The 25,282-nt window shown below is 41.4% G+C and overlaps 1 protein-coding gene across 2 annotated transcripts; it reads right to left on the bottom strand.

Moving 5' to 3' along the window:
* Nucleotides 1-3,121: 3,121 nt before the first annotated feature.
* On the bottom strand, nucleotides 3,122-24,866 carry LOC139350818 (basic helix-loop-helix ARNT-like protein 2). Of its 2 annotated transcripts, none has more exons than XM_070992428.1 (17): nucleotides 24,756-24,866; nucleotides 15,132-15,225; nucleotides 14,920-14,958; nucleotides 14,791-14,832; nucleotides 14,493-14,650; nucleotides 14,326-14,408; nucleotides 14,066-14,158; nucleotides 11,804-11,921; nucleotides 11,537-11,686; nucleotides 9,085-9,319; nucleotides 8,512-8,618; nucleotides 8,222-8,372; nucleotides 8,016-8,071; nucleotides 7,811-7,922; nucleotides 7,449-7,539; nucleotides 6,227-6,323; nucleotides 3,122-5,998 (listed from the first exon to the last, which is right to left on the bottom strand). In XM_070992428.1, the coding sequence occupies exons 1-17, from the start codon at nucleotides 24,802-24,804 to the stop codon at nucleotides 5,841-5,843; spliced, it is 1,833 nt and encodes a 610-aa protein (XP_070848529.1). In that variant the 5' UTR covers nucleotides 24,805-24,866; the 3' UTR covers nucleotides 3,122-5,840. The 2 variants fall into 2 exon arrangements, with proteins under 2 accessions (XP_070848529.1, XP_070848530.1); XM_070992429.1 differs by having other exon boundaries at nucleotides 8,016-8,068.
* Nucleotides 24,867-25,282: the final 416 nt, after the last annotated feature.

The raw sequence follows: 25,282 nt of genomic DNA, 5'->3' as shown, positions 1-25,282 counted from the left end.
TCAAGGGCCTAATGCAAGACAGGAAGAAACAGCAGCATGAGTAAGATTTAAAGACGTACAATTTTCCACATTTTCAGACAGGACTGTGTCAGTGATATAGAGCTTAGTGTACCTCCTCTTACATTCCAAAAGTGTCTGACACAGGATGAAGCTAATGATCATCACTCTCTTTGACTTGGCAGGATTTGTTTTGGTGTGACACTGCATGAGAAATTTCCAGCAAGCCAGCCTCTCCTCTTGAGATTTTCAGCAACATGTCCAAGGAAACCACCAAGCCAATTGAAGATATCTTGAACGCTTGTGAAGTAGCGTGGAATGGCATCCGGTTTGTCAATGACATTTTTATCCTGATCGTAGGGGTGGTGGCTAACACTGCCCTGCTTTGGCTTTTTCTGCGAGAGAGGAAATCACTGTCGGCCTCACAGGTAGGTACAGTGCTCCCAACCTGCTCCCAGGTGTTTTATTCAATGTCATGCAGCTGTTGGTTTCAGCTGGGCTATCCGTAAATTAAGACATTTTATGGGGTCAAGGGGCATCACAGAGTGCGATGAATGTCTGTTAATTTTTTTTTTTTTTTTTTTTTTTTTTTTTTTTTTACAACACTGCAAAAAACACAATACACATACGCCATTATTTTCAGAAACTTGAACCTGACCTAACCCTGTGTCTGAACCTTGTGTGTCTTTCAGGTTCTAGGGCTGAATGTTGTTGCGATGGATTTTATCTACTTGTGTATGGTGCCTGTCAGCTTGTTTTATCACACTTGTGAACAAGGCAGTCATTCAGGTAAACACTACTGGAGACTGGTTTTGATTCCAGTGGCAGACAGGACCCTCACTATAACCCCAAGAGCCTAGTCAGACCAGACGGTGGACAGGCAAAGCTAGTGAAGAACTAGAGAATGAGTAGAGTAGATGCAAACTAGAGAATGTGGTGGAGTAGTAGCGGAACTGCACCAGTATATAGACTATCAGACTGATTAGGGGAAATGGGAAGCAGGTGAGTGAGTGGGTGGGGAGGATCAGGTGGTGGAAGTAGTGGGAAAGGGGTTACTATAGGACACAAGGAAGTAAACAGAATGAAAGGTATGATGGTCCTGTAATTGTCTGTTCACCTGACTTTTCAGACATTGCCTGGCAAGGTTCCAACATAACAAATCCAATGATTCAGGTAAGAGACATCTTCAGTATGTTCAACCTGATTGGCTGCCCCCTGCTGCTGGCATGTATGTGTTTTGAGCGCTACCTGGCGGTGATTAGGCCTGTGCTGTACCTGAGACTGAGGAAATGGGAGTACCGAATGGCTGTTTCTGCTGTGGTGTGGTGTGTCACTTTGTCCTTCTGTGTGGCTGCAGGTAAGTGTCGGGTAAAGAGTTCAGCATAGAAACTCTGTTTTTATCTCCCAGCAGCAGCAGCAGCAGCCAACACAGCAATATACAACACAACACCAAAAAAATATAAGGAAAAAGAGCTAAAAGAGCATGTTCACTGAGCATGCTCATGTTTTTGGTGGAATGGTGAACTGAATGTGTGTTTGCAATTAATGAACGTGAAGGCAAAATTTAACGAGGTTCACAGACTGTGTTTTAAGGCACGACCCGCCCTACTTTGCCTCTGATTGGCTTGCCCTGATAATCGTACCCTAACCCTAACCAATCTCGCTCCTCATACCTCATGGAGTACTAGTCAATGAGGGGTAATTGGGCAAGTCATGACTTCACCATCCTGAGGAAAGAATGCCATGATGTCATTGCAAGTACAACTGGCAAATCAGACTGCTGCAAAGTTCCCCCACTCAAGTCAAACTCACGGTATTTTGTAAAGGACAAGTTACCTTCATTTTCCAACATGCAGACAGACTTGTAACTAAAACTGGCTGAAGAATTTCAGAAATCAACTTCCCTCCAAAGTGGAATTAATGTTTTGAAACTGCCATTTTCATGTCCTTGTTTTTTACAGGTTTAACTGATGATATGATAGCCATTTTGACACCTCTTTCCATCGTCATCTCCTGTCTCTTCCTCATAATGGTCGCCTGCCTTGGGGGTGTGGTCCGGTCCCTGCGGCAACAAAGCCCTGCACACACCACCAAGGGGAACCAAGCCTGCTCTGAGTCACCCCTGAAGAGACGGGCAGTGTGTAATGTGCTGGTTGTGGTGGTACCTGCAGTGATTTCTTACTCCCCAGTCCTGATGACGGTTCCTATATTATTATACATATACTATAGGAATAACTCTGTATATCAGGTCATGTGTCAAATTTTTGAAATATCCGTGTTATTCCCCAGGTTTGGCGTGCTCATTGGTCCTCTGTTCTATCTCTCCAAGGCAAGACAATTGACATGTGCTAAACTCAGATTGTGATATCAGCACCAATATCAGAAAAGAGTCAATGCCCAAAACTTTGGTCGACCCATCCATTGTCTTTGTGGCTCTTCATACTACGTCACCTGACTTCCTCCTTTGCTCCCATCATAATTACTACAGCAACTACTAGATTTGGTTTAATAGTTAATATCAGAAAAATTTCTACATGTGTTATAATATTATATTGTATATTAGGTATGGAGCATTTGAAATCTTGGGAAAACAGTACAATATCATCTGCAAAATGTAAAATTTTAGTCTCATAAATATGTATCCTGACACCTACTACATTCTGATTAGTTGTAATTTCTATCGCCAACTTTCTGTTGTTTGCAATTTGAGAAGAAAAATTTAGTTTGTTTGTAATTATTCCAGTTTCTCTCTGATCTTTTGTTGCCTTCATTTTCTGTGTTTGTTTTATGAGAACTATATTAATTATAATTGTTATTAAGGTATGAGTCTTTAAGTATGAGTATATCTGGGATGTAACGCACATGTAATATCATTATAGACGACAGCCATTTTTTTCAAAAATAATATTTTATAAGTGATCACGACATCCCATTGTCCTGCATGTTTGATCTGTGCTGCATCTCTCTTCAACTCTCTTCTTTGTGCACTTTGTAGAAAGGGCAGCAATTACTCTGCATAGTAAATTAGTAAATGAGGAGCTATGCATGAGATCCCTGCCTCTTGCAAAAATAGCCACTACTCGCAAATTGAACTTAAGGTGAAGACAAAATAGAATTCAGAGCATTTCTGAAAAAACTGTTTTACTTTCAAAGACTCCACCCTCCATTCCTCATTACAGCAGATACATCAACGACAATTCGCACATACAAATATTTGACATTTTGTCTTTTGATAGCAGGGCATGTTCAGTCTGCTTTAGTGCCCATTTCAAATGGCACTGATGGCAACAGAAAACATTATCCAGTACCAACACTTCTGCTTTGAAAGCAAACGAGAGTGCATAATGATTTACAACTGAACCTTGTCAGAAACAACATGCGTTCAAGGCAACACAATCACATTATACTTTCAAGATTTTAGGAACCAGTGATATAACCAGAGTTTATGTGTGCTGTATGAAGGCCAGTCACTGAGTTTAAAAATGAAATCCACCCTCGCATACTCTCACACCATTAATACCAGGCAACAGTAGCCTTTTCAGGAGTTATGCTGTGGCAGTATTCTGTGATAAAACAGGGAAATCTTTAGGTGAACTCACTTTCCTTCAGCTCCAAATGATAAACCGGTTGATTTTGGAGTTAGGTAAGAAAATAAATAGCTTGATAATGTGATCGTTCATGAATGTGGCCTTGCTCAAACTTCAACCGGTCTTGAGGCTGCAGTGCATTCTCGCATTTCTTGCGAATGAGGATGTTAAAATTGGTCTCTGCTCTGCCTCTCCACTGATGATACAATTACTGTAAATACTTTAAAGCACCACATCATGTGTTGCTATCAAACCCCGTTGTAGTTTCAAGGATTAGTTTCTCCTGGTCCAAAAATGAAAAAGCCACCAAAACAAATAAATTAATCCAGCAGAGGAGGTTTAAAAAACAATACTGAAATGCTTCAAGGTGGAATTTTCTTATAAAAGATACAGTTGTGGTCATGGGACATTCAGAAATAGATAAACTGTGACATCACTTTCTCCCTCGCAACACAAATACTATGGCTAAGTTCTCTGCAGTGCCACTGCACAGAGAGGTTACAGAGGAGGGACCTACAAGACATGACACAATAGTATTAAGATCAGTTCTAAAAACAAGTTGGTTTGTCCCTTGTTAACACTGGAAAACATTCTCCCATCCATGGTGGACCTTCAGTATTTTCCCAGGAGTTCAGTGTTCAGTAGATTACCTTCACAGAACTGTCTGGAGCACAGTAAATATGTGATATGTGAACACAGAGTATAGGCATACAAGGGCTCAGTCCTTTAGTGCACATTCAGTATAAACAGACACAACTCTGTGGAGGAACACTCCCTGTAAAGACCCCCTACACTCAATAACGTGATTTTTATCAATGGATGCTTTTGGGGATTTTACTCCAGAGGTGTGGTTTTCACCTAGTGGGCTGTCGTCACATTCCTCTGCTTAAGCAGTACATTTTTCTCAATTTGATACATCTGCATTGAATTTGTAGCTGTGGTCCAACATGCAAATCAAAAAAGTGCAAAGTGGGAACGAGAAACCTTCAGCATACACCCCAAAAACAGACTTTTTGGTAAAGGTTGCATTGAGTGGTTACACTTTTGAAACCAAAGATGTGTTGCTGTTTTTCAGCTTGCTTCTCCTAACAGAGGAACATCAGATCAACCTGAGTTTTGCAAACAAGTGGACTGTGTCCATGCAAGCTATTAATCCTGGGATCAAAACTGTAAACAGGAGTCAAAATTCAAGTATTTCTTTTATCAAAAACAGTCCCAAAGTAAAGCTTTCTCCATGTAACGTACTTCCTCTGTTGTTTTTGATAGTGTTAATAGCTAGCTGGTAGAATCCGACATTGTGTTCTCGCCTCATATAATTTAGGTGTAAAGACTTTTGGGCATAATTTTCTTTTATCATCACTCAACTGGGTGTACGATAATTGTACACCAGTCAAAGTGTATGAGAGCTGCTTGGCCAGTTCAGTCTACATGACAGCTGCAGGGTGCATCGTTTGTTAGCATGAAGACATGATTAGAATCATCTGGTCTAAATGATACAGTACATGTGGTCTGCTTGGCCGTGCTAGCTAAAATCTTCCTAACGGAGTGTAATTGGCCAGTGGTGGTGGTGGGTTTGGTGTGAGGCCTGAGGCATGTCTATGTTTGCATATTCAGTGAGTCTGCAATTCTCAGTAAATCAGAGAAGGGGTACACTTTCTTTTCAGTCTTCTTCAGTACTTACTGTACACAATATCAGACAAACGCTACTCAGCAGAGTGTTTTTACATGATTTCAAATGTCTGGAGGGGACCTTAAAAAAAACTGTAAAAAAAAAGAAATTAAACAATCACGTGATTAAAAACGTGTAAGTCATCACTGGGTTCCGAAAGGTTTCGCAGATGTTTGAGGAGTTTCTCTAGCAGCACTGCACACATGGCAGGAGTCTGATTATCTCCAGACCATGGTCAGTCATTGGGGCCAAGCAGAGCCACTAGATGCATCGCAGAAAGACTTTAGCGCTTGAAGTGTCATTGAGGAAGACACTGAATCACCACAGACTCCGGGGATACTAATCGCATTTTCCGTCAGGTAGGAGCCAGGGGACCAACAAGGTAATCACAGTCATAATAATTCCTATTGACTTTTATCTATTAGGCTTCCTCAAGTGCGACATGTTACGGCTTTTGGTACAAGTCCAGTGGGGTCAGTTGTGCAAGGCCAGATCAGTCGATCACAGAATGAACAGCTAAACACCCAAGCTGTCGGCAAATGACAAGAGAACGGCACAAGAGCATGTGAGAGGAGCAGAACGTCTTTTCAGAAAGGCCAGTGTAAATCCTCAAAGACCCCCGATTGACCCATGTTTACGTCCGTCTCCAGCAAGCTCATGATGACTGCCATGGCTGCCTCGTCGCTGCTGAAGTTGTTCAGCCCTGGCACCACCATGTTGTCCAAGTCCAGCTGGGACGACTCCCCTGGGTGGACAGAGCAAAGAAAATCCCCAAACTATATTAGATATAAATATTTTTAAGTCCTGAAGTCCTAAAAGTCCTGAGTGCCTAAAGGGTAAATGTGACTTTATCTGATGGCTTTTCTGAAGACATTTATGGACAATGTTAGTATTTTAACATTAGCAAGGTGTGAAGAGAACACAGGAGGATTCCACTGAAAGAAAGCAGTTAAAAAATACTTCCTGACAGTACCTGTGCTTTCAGAAGTTCCACTGCTGGCGCCTGCTGCTGTCCCTGAGTCCGACTGGGACTGTGATGAACTGCCTGCTGCCTCCTCTCTGCTGGACACCTGGAACAAGTCGTGTCATGTTAAAACACTGCACAGGGTCTCATGTTTCACCTTTCTCCGCTGAAGTGTGTAATTAAACCCAGGAAATCAATTTGTTGAAGCAGCCGCCTGTTAATCGGTTGGGATGGCAGGCAAACTGTAGTGGATCCAGTGTGCTGGGTACTAAGGAGTGTTAATGTTCAACACACTTCAGGTGTGATGTGGTGAGTCATTAAGGCGGCTGGTCTTGTTTTCTTGTGCACAGAAGTGATGGTGGACTTCTTGAAGCACCTGGTGAATGACTGACTGAGCAGGACAGGACAGGAGGGACAGTTTGAGGACCAACCCAGTGATGCAGTCTGGTTCTGCTGCTTTCTTGGTGTTCACACACTTGAAAGTCGCCCTGACGTCATGTTCAGAAAGGGCGATAGGTGTGAAAGGTGCACCCACCCATTCATCAGGATCAGAATCAGAATCAGAAATCCTTTATTTATCCCCGAGGGGAAATTGTTTTTGTTGCAGTGCTCCTTACAAGAATAGAATTAGAATAAAATTAGAACAGAAAGAAAAGAGAGAGAACTATATATATAAAAAGACTTCTGCTTCAGCTGCTTTTGCTTGCTGTTAGTATGTAAGGTGAAATCTATCATAGTCTGCCTGGAACTGTAGTTCCACTTTTTATCTCTTTTACTGCTCTTCTTAAATCGTAGGCTGTTGCTTTATAATTGTCCATGTTTCCAGACTGCAGCCCTTTCACAAATTAAATCCACCGCAGACTCTTTGAACTGGTTCTCAAGTACAGCTAATACTTGTAACATAAATGTAAAGAGCATAAATTTGCATAGATTTAGCGGCACCGATGGAAAGGAGACTGGATAGGTCTGTGCCTTCTTCATGTCTGTATATATTTGCAGAAACAAATCTACCAGAATGTCAAAACACATTCCCATGTCGACTCCCTCCCCTTTGCTTTAAAACCAACTTTTACCAACTTACAGTGAAACAAGATAAACAAGAAGAAATATTTGTACTATTTTAAATAGTAAACTGGTCAGGGGGCCAAGAAGCACATTTATGAAGGCATGGCTTCATAAATGTGAACAAAGTGTGGGTAATTTGTGCTGTAATGACAAAGCAGTCACTCACACTCCTGCTGGTTTGCGGGGAAACCAGTAGACATTTCTCCTGGGCCGGACCGAACGGACTGGGAGCTCCGCTTGATGGAGAGGAGTTCATCCTGCTCAAAACCGGGAAGAAACACAGAAGGAGATAAAGTTAATTTATTAGAAATATTCGACTAGGCTATTATAGATGTTCATGTAGATACAGTGTAAACCTTAGTAAAATCTTTTCCTCTTTTATGCACGCTACATCTTGTGCTCTTGCACTTACTCATGTCCATGGCAACTTTGAACCTATTTCACCATATTTTTCAATCTAATACAGTGAGACATTGCAGCTATTTCTGTTTAGTTTTAACATTTAGTACATATATAGACTAAAAGCACCTGTAAGAGTCAATGAGCTCATTTGCGATTTGGGTCCCGATGCTGCCTGCGTAGATCATTGTGCCAACACCGCTAGAAAGTCCAGGAATCACGGGTATTTGCTTTGTGTCTTCTGTAGAAGGAAACAGTGAAATCAACATTTAGATTAAAAAAAACAGACACCAGTGACAAATGGCCACATGAATATAGAGTATATATCTCTCACCCAAAAGTGCTTTTGAGCTGCCCGCCTCCTCATCTTTTGCATGACCAGGCCCCCTGCTGGTGCAAAGCAGTATTCATGTTGTTATAGCCATGAATGAACTGTCACTTAAATGATTAGAAGCACAATAAGTGCCTGAAATCAACACAGAAACAAAAGTGTTGGACAAACATTGCATCTGAACACTTCACAAGTGTATCAATACTTACGAGATAACCCTGTTTAAAGACACGATAAACTCAACTTCTTTGGTCCATGGGTTTGTGAAACTAAACCACTGACTTTGGAGCGAAACATAGGAGCCGTATTTTGTTTTGAACCTGTAGCACGGTGTCTCAATCTTCTCTTTGCTTCGAAGAGCTGCCAAGAGATTGGACACAAATGTCATCGCAAAGCACAATGTGACCTTTTCTAAAGAACTTGTCCCTTTCTTGAACTTCTCCAAGATCTAAATTCAATCAAATTCAGGTTGGCAGCTGTGGTTGCTTTGCTCCATCACCTTGCCTGTGTTTCTCTGCGAGGTGCTGAAGGTCATCCTGGTGGAAGTACTCATAACACGACGTGCCAAGAACTTCCTGAGGCAAATAACCAATAACTGCCGTGGCTCTGGGGAAAAAAAGAGAGGATAGCGAGGGAGTTGAGCTTTTTTCTGCCATGCTCAGTCTCCTTCGTTGTCTCTCAGAATTGTGCTGGGTCAAAAACGGTGTTGAGCGAAAATGGAATAACAGCACGGTATACATGAGCCTCTCCACATGAAACAGCCAGCATTCACACAGGGAAATTTGATAAAATGATTCACTATACTTGTGGTATGAAATTACTTCCCAAAAATGAGAAGAGTTTCATGTGATGCCATCAAGATGCTCAGCGCCTTCTGAGAAACAACAGCAAAGAGAAAGGATTTTATCCACTGACAGGCGAACTGATCGGCTCAGAAGCCTCGTCACCACAACACACCTCTCCCATTTCCTTGTCAGTGGAACTGTGAGTTCAGAACAAAAAGCCATGACTCACAAGCGGGACATAAACAGATACTTGTTCAGCTATGTAGGGTTAAAATCTGGAAACTCACCGCTGGTCTACAAATGTGAACTTGCCGTCAATCGCACAGCGGGTGACAAACTCGGCGGGCTTGACGTTAACGTCTTTGGAAGGCTGGTGGGACACGTGAGAGATGAGGCGGCACACCATCACCAGGCAGGTCAGGCTTGAGGTTTCCTTCTCAGTGTCACCCTCTGAGTCCAGCTGGCTGCTCGGCCAACTCCGCATGTATCCAGTGCAGTGGAGGGTGCAGTATCTGTAAGTCTCTGTGGCCACAAAACAAGCAATGTGTCAAATTTGGTAATTCTAGAAAAGGACAACACGTTGCTTTGCCCATTCATTCCTACTGGTGATGGAAATCTTTAACGATGAGTCACAAATATTAAATTTAATTTTTTTAAAGAGGCTAAAACATTTCCTCAAACTTCTACGCACTGTAGTGCTTCCCAAATATGACTCAAGCAACCCAATTCAAATGTGTTCATTTGAATTGATTTTAAACTACACTATTAATTACAGAAGTGTGACATTGTTAGCATTCTTTATTCAGCAATGTTTTTCTCAGATTCAGTGGTTCAGTCTTGGTTTCTTTCCTTCTTTTTTCTTAAGTTTGGTCAAGCTTGCGTTCGTAACTGCTGGATGTGTAAATACTGTAATCAGCTGATTGCTAACAAGGTTGTCATATTGACTTAAAAGGTGATGATTTGTCAATGTTGTGTTCATAACTTGTTTGCACTGTCCCAATTTGCCAAAATAAAATAAAATAAAAAGTTCTTGTAGGCCCAACCTTTACTAAAACAAATAAAGGCTCCATTAACTGATTTACTTTTATGGGATTTGCATAATTCATTAGACTTATATTATTATTATTAGTACTTTTATTATTAATATGCAGGGTATGATAGTAAAGGTTGCTTAAAGTGAATATTATGGAACCTATGAGTCTAAAAGTCATTGCTTCTCTTCTTTACATACTGCAGTGCAGTTGTTGAGATTGGCCACTAGGCGGCGACACAGCTCCTTTTTTCTGTCACTACAACTTGGTTTACAGTGAGCGGGGTCTGGACTGTCTGCTGTCTGCAGTTATACAAGGCTGTAACACTGACCTACTTCCTGTGCAGAACCAGGCATCTATTTTGGAAAAAGTCTTGATCAAAGTCTTAATTTTTTTTCACTGAGAAATGGCATTAGGAAAAGACACATCTGTGTGTGTTTTAACAACAGGCTGGGGCCATTCTTTGGTATGTCATCACATCTTTGTTTCTTTACAACATTAAAGTATTAATGAGACATTTAATTTGTTTGGTTTAGAGTTGCGCATAAAATTGTCATGTAGTAGTTTTTGTTCATTATTTCCATGGGAATTGAGGTCACACAGGCTCACACACTTGCACTCAACCTCAGCAAACGCTTGCCAACAGGTGGAGGGAGTGGGCAGGGGGGTCACAATCCACCCACAGCCACCTTTGTCTGCCCCTCCAAATCAGATCATTTCTTTATTCCCTCAGGTGAGGCAGGGCATATATTTTCCACTGTACTTGTTTGTTTTCCACTGGTTGCCTAAACGCTGACCTCATTGCCTAGAAACACATTTAAATATCTTATTATCTTTTGATACGCATCATCCTCCTCCTCACCTATTTGGGCCAAAGAGCCAAGCATGGCCAAGACTGAAACATGAGTGGTTGTATAAAGCTGAATCACTCCAATCTTTTGAATACATAAACCGGCCAAGCAGTTCCTCTCAGCTGATTCACCTCAAGTGCTCTAAAGACACCGAGGTAACAGAAATAAAATGATCCAAAATAGCACTGATCTATGAGAGCGGTGGATTTGAGGGGGTTAGCGTGTTTCTCTGTTCTGTTCCCTTCCACATAACTGTGTTGAAATACAACAAACAATGAAAAACCTTCTGCATTAAAGTCTATTTCATAAAGAGAGAGGTACCAAATAGACTTGAGTTTAATTTTCCTGGCACTTGTTTCATTGCCCTCTGCAACACATCCCCTCCATCTGGTATTTCAAATGGAGAATCATTTGGAAGTACTTAGAGTGCTTGAAAATAGGACACTGCATGGAGCAACAGGACTAGATCAGTGCAACCAGTGGTCATGTGAACTGAAGGCAAACTGTGCATATTTCTCTAAAATAGAGCTTCATTTTGTAATTGAATCACTCAACTTGATTATTAGGAGCCCTGCAACCTCTCAGAGTAGCATCGCATTGGTTCAGAGGGAAAACACAGAACTGAGCTTGTATTAAGTGATTACCATCAGCTGTTTTGTTCATGCTTCACAGTCCTTGGCTCATTTGTCACTTGGGTGGCCATCAGCTGACTACTCACAACCAATCGTATTCATGTGTTTCTGACTAAATTGAGTTGGATATTGAGCTAAAACCAACATTTCCCCCATGAATTTATTGTTGTAACATCAGAATACCAGTGTGCGACTCTCATAGCCTGGACTCCTGTCTGAACCCACCTTTCTTTTTGGAAGTAGTGGGCAGCGAGGATTTGTCCTCTTGCTTCCCTGCCACCCGATTCTGCTTCATCCGGCAGAAGAAGGCTCTCCGGCCTCCAGTGGTCAAGTGGGAGGGCCTGATGGGTGCATCCGCCTGGACCTGAACCCCAGCTGCACACAAAGAGACAGCATTTGTGGCAATGACAAAACTGTTCCTTGATGTTAATGTTGATTGGTTACAGTGTCCATTTTAGTTGTTATTCCAACTTGACAAGGCAACAGACTTACTTGCAGCATCGATGAGGCGTTGGCGAGGGTTTAGCTCTGAAGACGCCAGCTGTTCCTTCACCTTGTTGATATCTTTGGGGTGGATGAAGTCAAACAAGCTCTGCCCAGTCAGTTCCAACTGTGAACCGAGATGGCATACATCCATTTATTCAACTTTTTTTGTGTGTGTGTATCATCCTACAGCTCATTACATCATTTTTTCTATTTTGTATTTTTTATTCCCTTCCTGCTGTTATTGCTTGCTGTCTGTAACACCCTAATTTCCCTGGTGGGGGATTGATTAAGTTCTAGTTTATCTTACCAAAACTGAATCTAAAAGATAACAAGACAACTCGCTGTTAATCGCATACATACAGTAATTGTAAGTTGACTCTCAGTGAAATCTCTGAATAAAGCCAAAAGGAGTACTGCTGCAGCACATATCCTGTCATGGTTTAATGGTAAGTCCCAAATAGCACATGCTGCACTGCAGACATGGAGTCAAATTTCTTTAGAAGCTTTTCTCTTGCATCCCTCCTAATCTCCATTCCTCTGTTTGCCTACAGTCAAAGCTGAAATATGTGTTCAAGAATGTAGAGCAGGTGTGGTTATCATTCTGGCTGCCAAACACTATAAACTGGCTTTCCAAAAATGTATTAAAGCTCATTCTGATGGCACTGCTAAAATATATAAAAGCAAGATTTGGCCTTGCCTATCAAGTTTTATTTGCAGTATTATCAGGCCTTCGTCAGAGCCAAAATAAAATGTTTCATGTGTTTTTGTTTTCTCAGAAAATCTGCAGACTCACACAATTTATGTGAAGCCTGAGTTATAAAGATCTGGTCCCTCAGCCATAAATGTATGGCGACAGCACAGCCTGATGCACATGCTGAGAGCAGATGAAGTTTATTGAACAAAAATGCAAAAACAAAATACAGTACAAGGTTATTAGACGAGTCAAAAATGGAGTGAAACTTTTCCCCTAACCAAAAACTAGTTAGCAAAAATATACAAAAAGCTTTTAACTTTTTCTGTTGGCACCAATTATTTGATACATTAATGCAATTTTATTTGTTTATTTGCCACTTTAGAGCAACAGAAACAAGCTTTAAACACTGCACTGAACATGTTAGCAAACTGTAGCATCTTTACACATCCAGCAGATAAATGCCATCATTAGTATTCATTTGAAGTGGTGTTTCTCTCCACCTGATAGCCTTTAGCTCTGTTGTAATCTGTCCAACTCCTGAGGGAAATATGTGGCTTTTCAGCTGATAAATGCTCCACTATCTTCACCAACTTATCACTAATATTAACTTTCTCTGCTGTTTGATGCTGAACAGGCACTGTACAGCTAGCTTAGACAATGCAGGTACTTTTATTCCATAAACTGCTTCAGCATTTTAGCTAGCAAGCTAACGCTAACCACATTTGTGAGCTAATGCAACTTGAAAGTTTTTTCTTCTATAATTAGAAAAAATACATTTAATTAGAGACTTCTACAGAACAAATACTTACTGGTATTATTATTTGCATATTATTATTTTTCCCCTTTGTGGTCTTTGAAGAAAATGAGACACGCACTTGAAGAGAAAGTTGAAGATAGCTTGTGTCTGTGAATTTTTGATTAGCATTAGCATAGTTTAGTTATTGTTTGCTAGGTGGCTAAAATGCTTTCACTACTGACACAAGAGGTTAGACAGTGGTGCTACAGCAGTACACGGGTGCATAGCATATTTTGTTAGCTACTGCAGGTTATAAAGAAAGTTAGCTTCAGCTAGGTAGCTAGCTGAAACAGCTGGCGCTCAGCATGTTGAGCTACTTGTGTTTTCATTTAAGCTAACTGACCACAGAGATGTGGATACACTGGACCAGCCATTGTCCTGGACATACAGGGCCAACCCGTGAAAGATGAATTCCATAAAATTAGTCAAGTTTTAATTGATTTTACCAAATGATTGGCAGTAAAACTTTTTTTACATATTACATGTAAACCTTTTAAATGTAAAGCTTTTGATTATTTTACACTCCATTTGAATTACATGGCTAACTGTATTATTTATTGATGTTTTCAATTTTGGCTCGTCTGATAACATTTTCCTACATTTTGTGGCTCCATACATTGATGCCATTTTTGCTTCTTTTTGATAACATTCAAAATGAAAGGGAAAAAACAAAACAAAGTACCCTTATATTAAATGTTGTGCATTTAACCAGCAGCATACTGATAGCTGATGACAACAGTGAGTTGTCATCAGTGTGTCATGTAGAAGTGCAACACACCCGGCTGAAGTTGAGGGTCTTGGAAACAGACTCAGAGATGAAGAGGATTTTCCCCCGGTCACAAGTTACAACTAACAGGAAACCATCTACAGCCTGATAGATAGATAGATAGATAGATAGATAGATAGATAGATAGATAGATAGATAGATAGATAGATAGATAGATAGATAGATAGATAGATAGATAGATAGATAGATAGATTAATAGACAGACAGATGTAATCAAACAAGACTAGCTGGGGTCATACATGAGTCCCTACCCTGAGCAAGAGGTGCCTGAGGTCATCGTGAGGCAGGATGGAAGGCTTGTAGGTGGTGTTTGTAAAGGCGCTGCTTGTTCCAGCTGATACACAGTACACACAAGCTGTGAGATGGAACAGAAATGACAATACTGACGTTTGAAATGAGCAGGTGGGTCAAGAGCTACCTTTGAGGGCTTTCAGGTGTTGCACAGCCTTCCGTAGCACAGTGAGTTTGTCGAGTTTTCGAGCCATGGGCTGACAGGCAGGGATCATGGCAGACAGCTCGTCAATGAGATTGTTCATTTTGTCCCTCCGTCTCTTCTCAATCTGGCTATGAGGCTCCCTGTAGGCACAGTCAGAAATTAGACAGTCAATACCACAACTTCCTACTTCTATTTTGGGGGCGGGGGCAGATGTTCATAATGTAACTATTGAAAGAGTTTTCAAGCAGATGGCACAGTAATTTGATGGAAAAAGCAGCACCTGAAGCATTTCATTTTGACTTGCTGATCCTCTCCTTCAGACCTGCAAATTAAGAGATGGACATGAGAAAAATTAGCACCAGCACTCTTTCACGAGGCAGTGTGTGAACAAAGCCAAGAGGTCAGTCACCTGCTGAGGTCATCATCCATTTGGACGTCAAGGCTTTGCCTGTAAGATTGAATGAACATGTTGAGGGTCATTTGATATTCAGTATGTAATAAGAAGAATATGAATTGCACAGTGCAGTGAGCATATTTACACCAGAGAACAAAGGCGAAAATGACAGTGAGTGGGCTTTTCACAACAACATAGCACTGCACTCCTGCAGACGGGTGCCTGACCTCTCCTCCACATCTCCCTTTCGTTTCCTTGGCAGCTCGACAGCTGGCAGCGAGGAGCCTGCTTGGCTTGGGACTTCTTCCTCTGCGGCGGGATCTGATACATGAAAACAACCATCACAGTGATGTGAGATACTGCTAATAAATATGTCAACCTTGAGATCTCTGTGGTGCTGCCTTGTCACAGGGTTCTATTTATAATTCATAATGAAGGAATTAATGAGTTTGTTGGGTTTGTTGCACGTATTGAACAGCGAATAAAAGAGACACATCAAGAAGAGGAGTCTGGTTCTATTAACTACAAACGCAAAAGCCTTGAACCAAATTCAGAGAAACAGGTGAGTTTTCATTGGTTGACCCTAAATCAATGCACCTTCAGGCTAAGTAAGATATAATAGGCTAATTACTGACAATGACCAAGGCTGCACCTGCATCTGTGTGCAAAAACTGCCAAACAGTTCATTAGCATATTTGAACCACTGTAAGTGATGCACAGTGGTGATCATTTACAGATCACTGCAGCATGCTCAACCGCGGCATTCAGCAAGAAATACATTATCTGTTATCACAATCCAGCATATTGTTGCAGGCTGATTGTTTGAAATAACCATTAATATGTATACCCAATCAGAGAACTGATGCACCAAAGCTGTTTGATGTCTGTATTAATATTCATAAGTAATCATTGAATTGTTGCAGCCAATTTATGTATGCATTTATGTATTCAGTCAATGCTATTTCAATTAACAGAAAAAAAGGTAACTGCAAGTAGTAAAAACAATTTAATAAAAAACTTCTGTTGGAATGGAAGCCAATGAAGGATATGATCATTTCACAGTTTTGAAAATACCATTCAACCTTGATTATCGTCTGTAGAATTAATGTTCAGCTTTGATGTTTTTCATCTTTAATTTTGATGTCTGAGTGTTTGGTTAGTTAAGAAGAGGAAACAGAGGAGGGAGGGGAGGGAGGGTAGCGGCGTAGCAGGCAGGCCGGGACCCCGAGGCACAGGAGACTCACAAGCATTAATTCAAGTAGCAAGAACACAGACAACTGGAATTACAAAGATTCCAAATGCCGGTTGAGCCGGAGAGTAGCTATCAAGGTGGCAGAAACAACAATCTGCTGATGAGTGAATCATCACAATGCTGTTTGTTGATTTAGCTCAGCATTCAACACAGTCATCCCTGTCAATCACAGCACTCTGGGCTTAGGTACCACACTCTGCAACTGGATATTGGACTTCCCCCAGAACAGATTGGTGGTCACACTTTCTCCACTCTAGAGCTCAGTACTGGAGCCCCCCTGGGCTGTGTGCTCAGACCCTTCCTGTTCACGCCGCACACTCATCACTGCAGATCCAGACATGGAGAGAATCTGTTGTGAGGTTTGTGGAAGATACTGTGCTTGGCTGGATTTCAAACTACGATGACACTTCATATTGTGAGGAATTCACACAATTCCCACTTCATCAACAGCCTGCTCACCCTGCTGCTGTCTGGCAAGCAATACAGAAGCATCTGCTGCCATACCACCAGACTACAGAGCAGCCTCTTTCCTCAGGCTGAGAGACTCCTCAACTCATCCTCAGTACTTCACCATAAATAAATGACATGGAACTTTGTTTTTGTTTTACTCTATTCGATTCAAATTTAAATATTCCTATATAAGCTCTGTCTATGTATGAAGGGGATACAAACCATTTACAGTTAACTTATTTTCTATTTATTAAAGCAGCATTGAGCATACTACTACTAATCATTGTGACCTTTCTTTGCTTCCATAAAATTCATATAAAGCAGACATGGGCACACATTCAAAGCTCTGCAGCTCCGCTGTTCACTATAACCAAGAGGAGAGAGCACATTAGTCCAGTTTTAGCTCCATTTAAAATTGATTTTTCAGGTCCTCCTCCTTGTATAGAAATCCCCTAATGGGCTTGAACCAAGCTACAATACTTAATCCCTTGTTCAGTGTTTGCCTTCAAGAAGACTGCAATCATCTGCTGCTGGTTTATTGGAGGTTTTCAGCAACAGTCGAAAGAAAAGAAGGATGCAGCCTTTGTCCATTAGGGCCCAAAGCTCTGAACACACTTTCCACAGATATCAGGGAAACAGCTCACTGGATATTGTGAAAAGAAAGGCAAAAACTTATCTGTTCACTTAGCCTTTAACTAAGTAGCTATGACTTCCTGATACAGAACTGAAACTTTTGTGCTTCACCTCACACTTATGCACTCATGTACTTCTTACAAAATGTTGTATTTTACTGGATTTTATGCATTCTATGTACTCTATTTCTAACTTTATTTTCTAACTATTATTTTCATCCTTATTCTGCCTTATTTTTATTAGTATTATCAAGTGGAATTTATCCTCCATGTTATTCTACATTAGTTTTCTATGTTCATGTGTTTGTATGTCTTTTATATGTGAATATAGATTTATATATAGGTGAAAAGAATCCATCTGTCTTTCAAAACAATTTTTGTCCTCAAAAGCCCGACTTTTTTGTGAGCAAACAATCGGCATGACTCATAAATGTGTTTGCAGGAGTGGGTGTTTAAAGGCTTATATCTCTCTCAGGAACGTCCATCTAGCTGTGGAAAAAGGCGTTTATGCCACTTTAAGCCCTGACCCATGCCTGCCAAAAACATTTCTGAGTGCGGGACTGCGAGAATTCCTCTATTTCGTCTATTTAGTGTCTCGCCAGCCCCACAACCCCATCCCACACACACACACACACACACACACACACACACACACACACACACACACACACACACACACACACACACACACAAACACACACACACACACACACACACACACACACACACACACACACACACACACACACACACACACACACACACACACCCTTAAAATGCCTTGGCTCAGTCCTCGTCTGTCTCTGGGCGGACTTTGGGTGCAGTGGCGGAAGGCCGCCATGTGGTGGCGCCAAACTGCCAGCTTTGCTCGCAGTTGGTCTGTTCAACAGGCACGTGAGAGTAAATGAGGTTTGTGCTATCGTCTTACCTAACGCTTATATAATGCGGTAACACTGACCTACTTCCCACTCCCACTCTTTAAACTGTGACATCCATTTAGGTACAGAAAAAAAGAAGTGTTGATAAAAGTGAACAAAGCCTTTCAACGTGACAACTGACCGTGACTGACCCATATTCTCCTGCTTCTCCTCCCTAAAGGGGAAAGTGATGGATCATAACTTTTCAGCCCATAGTTTTGTCTGAAGTTTTGCCATATAAGCTGTGACACTTGAAAATGTTCTTCGCTACTAATGAATAATATATTTTGTCTTTTACTGATAGTGGCAGAGAAAAAAGTGAACGACGTGCACCTAGTGGCCACAAGTTGGATTCGAACCCGTGTCGCTGCCGCCCGACACAAGTGGGACACTTCGAAATCAGACATCAGATCGCTCACGGTGACCCTCTACACAGGCAGAAAAGTATAAATTTAACCACGCACAGCCAGCTTTCACAAATAGACCTAACTTCTTCTATCCCATCAGCAGTGAGTGTAGTGAATTTTACTAATATTGACACAGTTTCCTTAAATCCCTTCAGAGGAGTTTAGTGGGTCATCACTGACGCAAGCATGGAATGTGGGAGCGAGCCCGGCTCTCTCTTCCACCCACCGCGGCTGATGCAGCACAACACGCCGCCTCCAAACGTCACACAGTTTTTTTCTGTTTCCATATCGGTCAGGAAATGCCCCCCCTCCCTCCTCCCTCCTCCTCCCTGGGCACCTGTGTGAGCCCTGCATGCTCACTGGCTGAAACCTTCTAGGAAGCGACCGTGTCGGAGCTGAGAGCACGCACACTCACGGTCACGTTCTGAGTCACAGCCGAGCCAAAGGGCTGCGGTCGTGACGGGAGTGTCGACGAGAGGCCAAGCCTGCAGGGCAGCAGATGACAGACCATATTACTGCAGCGCAGAAACACAGACCACCAGCAGCAGCAGCCAGGCCGGAGATGCACAGGGCCCTAACAAAGTGTGAGCAGGACCACAAGAGCTCCATCTGACCTACACACACTTCTTATGCACTTTTATATAGTGTACATTTTATCCCCCTTGAATGGCTTCAATATACTTGAGAGTGGAAAGGAGAGCATGGATGGGCTGATCTGAATTATAGACACTGAAAAGTCCACAAGAACCATTATTTGATACAATACAAATAAGTCGATTCAGGAGTAAAAACAGAAAAGGTCCAGCCAAAAATTAAGGCAAGCAAAATGGCCAATCTTTAAGTGGCTGATGACACACTGTTGGCGTATTAAACAATAGCAGTGGATGTTAAGCATAAGTTAGAGTGAGAGTCTGTGTAAAACAGCCAGCAAAGATCAGGGGCCAGATTCAAGGTTTGGCTATTTATGTGTAAATGTATGACTACTTTGAAATTCAATAAAGTGAAGCAAACCGGCAAAAGAGTTTCTGCCTGGAAAGTCAGGCACTGTTACATATTCATGGGAGTATGAGAGTTACATCTGTATTTATTTAATTCTGCAACTAAACACCAGAGTATGGTTTTCAGAATATTCAGCAGACACGGCTAAAATCCTAATATTTAAAGAAAAGAAAAGCACCATAACTCCTGGACAATGAACACATTCATGAAAAAGAAATGAACCAAAATGAGGAGAATTTATTGGGATTTGTATAAATACACACGAGGGGTTAGTTTCTAGAATAAGATACGTACTTTTTTTTTTGTAATTTTACAAAATTAAGAAAACATTTATGTAAATTTATGTACATCCTTTAAGTTGTTTAACATTTATGTTAAACATAGTGAATGGGTTTTGGTTAAATGAACTCTCAGACATCATAAGTATCTGTGAGTTCATTCAAGTGTTTTTCTCTGTAGTTTCTGACAGAGAGTTAAAATGAAGGCGGTCAATGGTTTCTCAATACTGTGGAGCATTTCAGCTGGTGTTTCTATTTGTCTTAATTCGTGTCATGTAGAAATTGAGCAGCTTCTAATCTGAAGCTGACTGTCTCATATTTAAGCAAGCGAGCCTAAACAGTCATATGAAGGGTGTATAGGCTGCAGTTATTCCAAAACTGATGAGATTAAAAAAAAATTAAAACAATCCATGCGTTACACACATCTCTATGAGCTGTGACTTCTCCAAAGATGGCCCTATGGCGTCGTCCATTTCTCCCTCCCTAAGATGCAAAAGTGTGGTTTCCACAACAGGATGCCATTCATTAGTTCAGAACTGTGGCCAGTATAGACACAGAGCACATCAGCTATCCACACATAGTAATTAGGACAAATATAGAGTTGCAGATTTAAGCATAAAACCGTATCATCCTCCTCCTCCAAACATCCTTTCAGACTACAGATATGGAGCAGTCATCACTCTCGGACGTGCTGCTTTTTTGAAAGGATGGATGGTCTGTATTCCCACAGCTATGTTGCAAAGACATACCAGAGCGCTTCCTTTTGTTGATGTTCAACTGCTGCGTCAAGGACACGGCTTCAAGATCCATCAGCATCGCCGGGATCATTGCCCTTTGGGGTTTCATTAATCCATTAGTGCTCCATGTTCCCTAATGTGCACCTATGGAGGTGAACAGCTTGTTGGCTCTGTCGTCGCTGCACCTTCATTCGTTTCTCTTCCAAAATGCAGTATCACATTACCTCTGTCTAGACTGCTGTTTTCCCCACATATTTTGTGAGGAAAAACTAGGACTGTCCAGCTCTTTTATTCTTTCTGTTTCCCTTCTGTTGTTGCTTATTAGTAATACTGCAACTATGGCTGCAATAAACAACATTTTCATTATTGATCCATCAATTATTTTCTGGATTAATTAGTCCCTAAAGTGTCAGAAAATAGTGAAAAATCACATTTAGGTTTGACTTTTTAAATAACTTGTATGATTAATTGATTGTGAAGCAGATTCATTTTTGTCAGTGGGAAGATCCCCTGTTTCCAAAGACGACGTTACGTGACTCACAGTTGGAGCTTTTCTGAAGGGCTTGGAGTCATCAGACCATAACAAAAACAAAAGAGACTCAAAACTGCCATAAAGAGACACAGCGTGACTGCAATGAGCCATAAAATGATCACAGACAGACACAAAAACTGCAAAGAGACACAAAATGGTCACAAAGAGGCAGAATCTCCACTGTCATCTACAGTAAATACAGCTGCTGGATGCCGCTGGTGCTACTTCTAACACAAGTACCTCTGCCGCTGCTATTATTACTCCTGTGTGCCTGCTACTGTTACACGTCTGTGCACCGTCTCATAATCTATCCATGGCTCTGGGTTATTTGGGGCTACAAATAACAGCTACTTTGTTCAAAGTTGAAGACACTCCTAAACCTGCCCCTGTGTTATTTATGGAAGTAGTAGCATTTGTTGCAGCAATACAGTAGGTTACAGTACTGCAGTGGTAGTATAAGAAGTAAATGCAGCTGCAGTTGTAGTAAAGTGATGAGAGTAGAATCAGAACTCGTAGGTGTAGTAGTAACATTAGCAGCGATAGCAGTAACAGTCGTGGTTTTATAACTGTGTCTGTGTCGTGCAGACCGGGTGATTTTTGCGGTTGACTCTCGGTCACATTGAACAGTCGTGTGACATATATTTGCACAAACATACAGGAGCAGAGAAAAGATTCCACAGTGACGACATTCACATAGTCTATAGGTGACCTTTGTGTAAGTGGGCCACCTACAGACCTACAACAGTTTGGACGCTGTGTAAAACATCCATACAACGGTTGGGGATCACTTGAGGATCATTTTTGATATATACTCAAGTGAAAACAGTACAAAGACTATTTTTACAGTTTGACTTCATCATTGATTTTCCTGAATTTGATGCAGCAACAGCTTTCAAACAAGTTGAGACGTGAGCAACAGAAGACTGGGAAAGTTGTGGAATGCTCCAAAAACACCGGGTTTGACTCTGTTCAGCAGCTCAGTCATTCACAAGCGAGGATGGAGTGAGGTTCACCACTTTGTGAACACATGATTGTAGGAAGGATATTACTAGATGGACTCAGGAATACTGTTCATTTACAAATGTTTGCATTGTGTCTGTTTTACACAGAGTCCCAAATTGTTTACCATTTACTTCAAATGCAGAAATGGTCAACCAACACTTTTTAAAGAGGCATGGGGGTATGAGTTGGTAGCTCAATCATGTATTTTAGAACATTTTTCTAAATAATGAAACTTGAATATTTTCATTTAGTGAGCCTTTTTTTTTAAAAAACTTTTTATTATCATTATTATTTATTATATTGTTTTTATTATTACACATTACTGGTAGGTGTAATTACCTGAGGTTTAGGCTAAACTTGAAAAGCAGAATAAAAAATGTTCCAGCTTGACTTTAATATAAATAACTTGACACATTTGGCTTATAATGTAGTGAAATCTTCCCCAAGCCCAAACCCAATATGAATAAAAGTCGTCCATTTACCTACTCAGTAGTTCTGACAAACTATCATTTGTTCCGTGCAGGAGGGCGTTGAAAAGTGCTCACCGACTGTCTGGCAGCTTTTTACTTCCTTGTTCGGTTGAAGAGTGTTTCAACACTTTACGTGTTGGTATGATATGAGCATCCAGGATCTGTCAGTCTAAATCTCATCTTTAGAAATGAAAAGCAATTGGTAAAATGCAAGTGGGAGTGTGGAAGACAAAGGAAGAGAAAGGCTGAAGGGAAATAAACAGAATAAACTGGAATAGGTGGCATGCTTTGTGTTAAGGGTTAATTTACAAGACTTCATGTTCAAATTAACCCATACTTATACTTATCCAACATGACGCAGGGTTAAAGCTTAAACAACCAACAGCTGCTGGATTAAACAGACCAGCTACAATATTGATATATTACACACTGATGCAACAATAATTAAGTTAACACTATGCAATGGGAATTATTTTTACATACTAAGGGACACTGTATTGATACAGTTTTACTGCTAATAGTTCAATTCAAATTTGTACTTTTGATTCTTATTTTTCCAGTGTAATTTATTCATTTAAATTAATTAAGTTTAAACTAATTGTGAAAATATACTGTCATTATAGTATTGACCAGGTACTAAACTTGTAAACTTCCACCCTACCAAAAAAAATCTGTCAGCTATGGAACAAGTTTACATTTAGTAGCTTGAAGAAAGAAATTCAATGTCCTTTCAAGATTTCTATGCAACAGTATTTCTCAAGCGCAAAACGACATATGACATGAACAGTTTTTCTCATTGGAATATTGGCAATGGTACTTTTAGGAGCAGTAGGATTTTTTAGTATTTTTAGGTCTGTACATAATGTACATACACATCTTTGTTTTTCTATTCTGTATCCTGTATACTTTTTCTTATCTTGACCCTTCTGTGCCACTAATTTTGCTTTCTGTACAACTAGCGACTAATTTCGCTGGTGTGTGATCAATAAAGTCTGATCTTATTTTATTTTATCTTATCTTAATCTATTAGTGTTTTCTGTGGGAACTAGAGGCAATGACTGATTCATACTGACCCCAGTGCACCTGTACTATAATTTAATAGTTCGATGAAAATAATCTATTAGTGTTAATGTAATATGCCACCATGGTTTTATTGTATGTCGCTGGAAGTGCAGCATTATTTTATTTCATTATCGCACCTCGTCATGATCCTGAAGTTCCTTAAATAGCCATAAAGGATATAAATGAGACTTCGTTATTTTTAAAGCTCCTTTTGGTATATCACAAAGTTTAGTTTAGATTTTTGAACGCTGTGCTGCCGGTTTCACAAAGTTTGAGAGCTGACATTACTGTAGTGCTCTTCTGGAAGCGGCGGGGAGCGACTACCTCCCTCTGGCGCACAGCGCAGGCAGCGCTGCTCCACTGATCCACTGACCCACTTTCCGAAGAAGCTGAACGAGAGCAAATACGCGGACGAACCGCTCGCGGACCCACGTGACCAACTAAGCTCTCCGAGACCCGTTCGGGGACGGTTCGGCAGATAAAAAATACCTTGGGAGGTTACAGGTAAAGATGGCGGGCGTGATTAACGAACTATACGGCAATGTTGTCATGTTAAAAAAATATTTGTGTTAAGGTTTGGGGAGGCAACAGTCGCTATGGTTACAGTCACGTGGTTCCGCGAGGTTCGTCCGAGCGTTCCCTCCAGTCGGAACAAAGCGGCCCCTCCGCGCGCGTCCCGCCGGAGACGAGCACGTAGCGACGGAATGCTGAATGGACCCAGTGAGGCTGTTTGCCGGTCGGTAGGTTAGTAGGCAGGTGCCTGGCTGCTCCAGGGCTGCGTATAGTAACGCGTTACTTTAACCATTAGACCACTTCCTGCTGGGTGGTGTCGTTACAGTCGCTGCTGACTAAGGGGTCACTTGTGTTGTCACCCCTTCACGTCATCTTAAAGTTGAACAAAAGCCTCGGAGTCGCTCACTCTTTGCCACCTGTCTGCCATAAAGCGACAGCCTAATTAGTCGCATGAAGGCATTAAAGAAGTTGAGTCTGGAAGTCTGCCGATTGCCTTGGCTAGAAAAAAGCTCCAAAAAACGGGTACTGATAATAAAAGTAGCGAGCTGAATTACCCACAGTCACCACAGAAACGACTGTCTTCTCCAGTCATGAGCCTACCTGCTGGCCTGTCCGCCGTCCTTTCGCCGTCAGAGCCACCGGCCGACATGCCTGAAGACTGGAGCCGGTGTCCCCGGTGAAGGCTACGGAGCGCCGCCGCGCATGTGGAGCCGCCAGCTGTAGTAGTAGTAGTACAGGGGAGATGAGGATAGGAGGGAGCCGGGATGTTGTATAATTGACTTCATTTTTCTCCCTCACCCTCCTCCTCCCGAATTTTTTTTTAACAGAGGAGGCGGAGTGTGGGGCGGGGGGGGGGGGGGGGGGGGGGGGGGGGTGCAGAAACGTGAGCAATGGGTGAGACCGAAACACCCATGTCCTTCAGGAAACACGGGAAAGACTGAAGAGTTTTCACTCATCTCCTCTTGCGTCGCTTTACGGTTCATTCATGCCAGCCGGAGCAAATGGAGTTTAGAAAAGAAAAAAAAAGCTGTACTTCATTCATTTCAGCTGGTCTCACTCATGATTCAGCATCCCTAAAATCTGAAAATAAAGCAAATAATAATAATAATAATAATAATAAAGTACGT

This window comes from Chaetodon trifascialis, chromosome 22, assembly GCF_039877785.1.
Source record: "Chaetodon trifascialis isolate fChaTrf1 chromosome 22, fChaTrf1.hap1, whole genome shotgun sequence".
Taxonomy (NCBI): Eukaryota; Metazoa; Chordata; class Actinopteri; order Chaetodontiformes; family Chaetodontidae; genus Chaetodon; species Chaetodon trifascialis.
The sequence above is the reverse complement of the archived record's forward strand: the minus strand, read 5'-3'. Positions and strand labels throughout refer to the sequence as shown.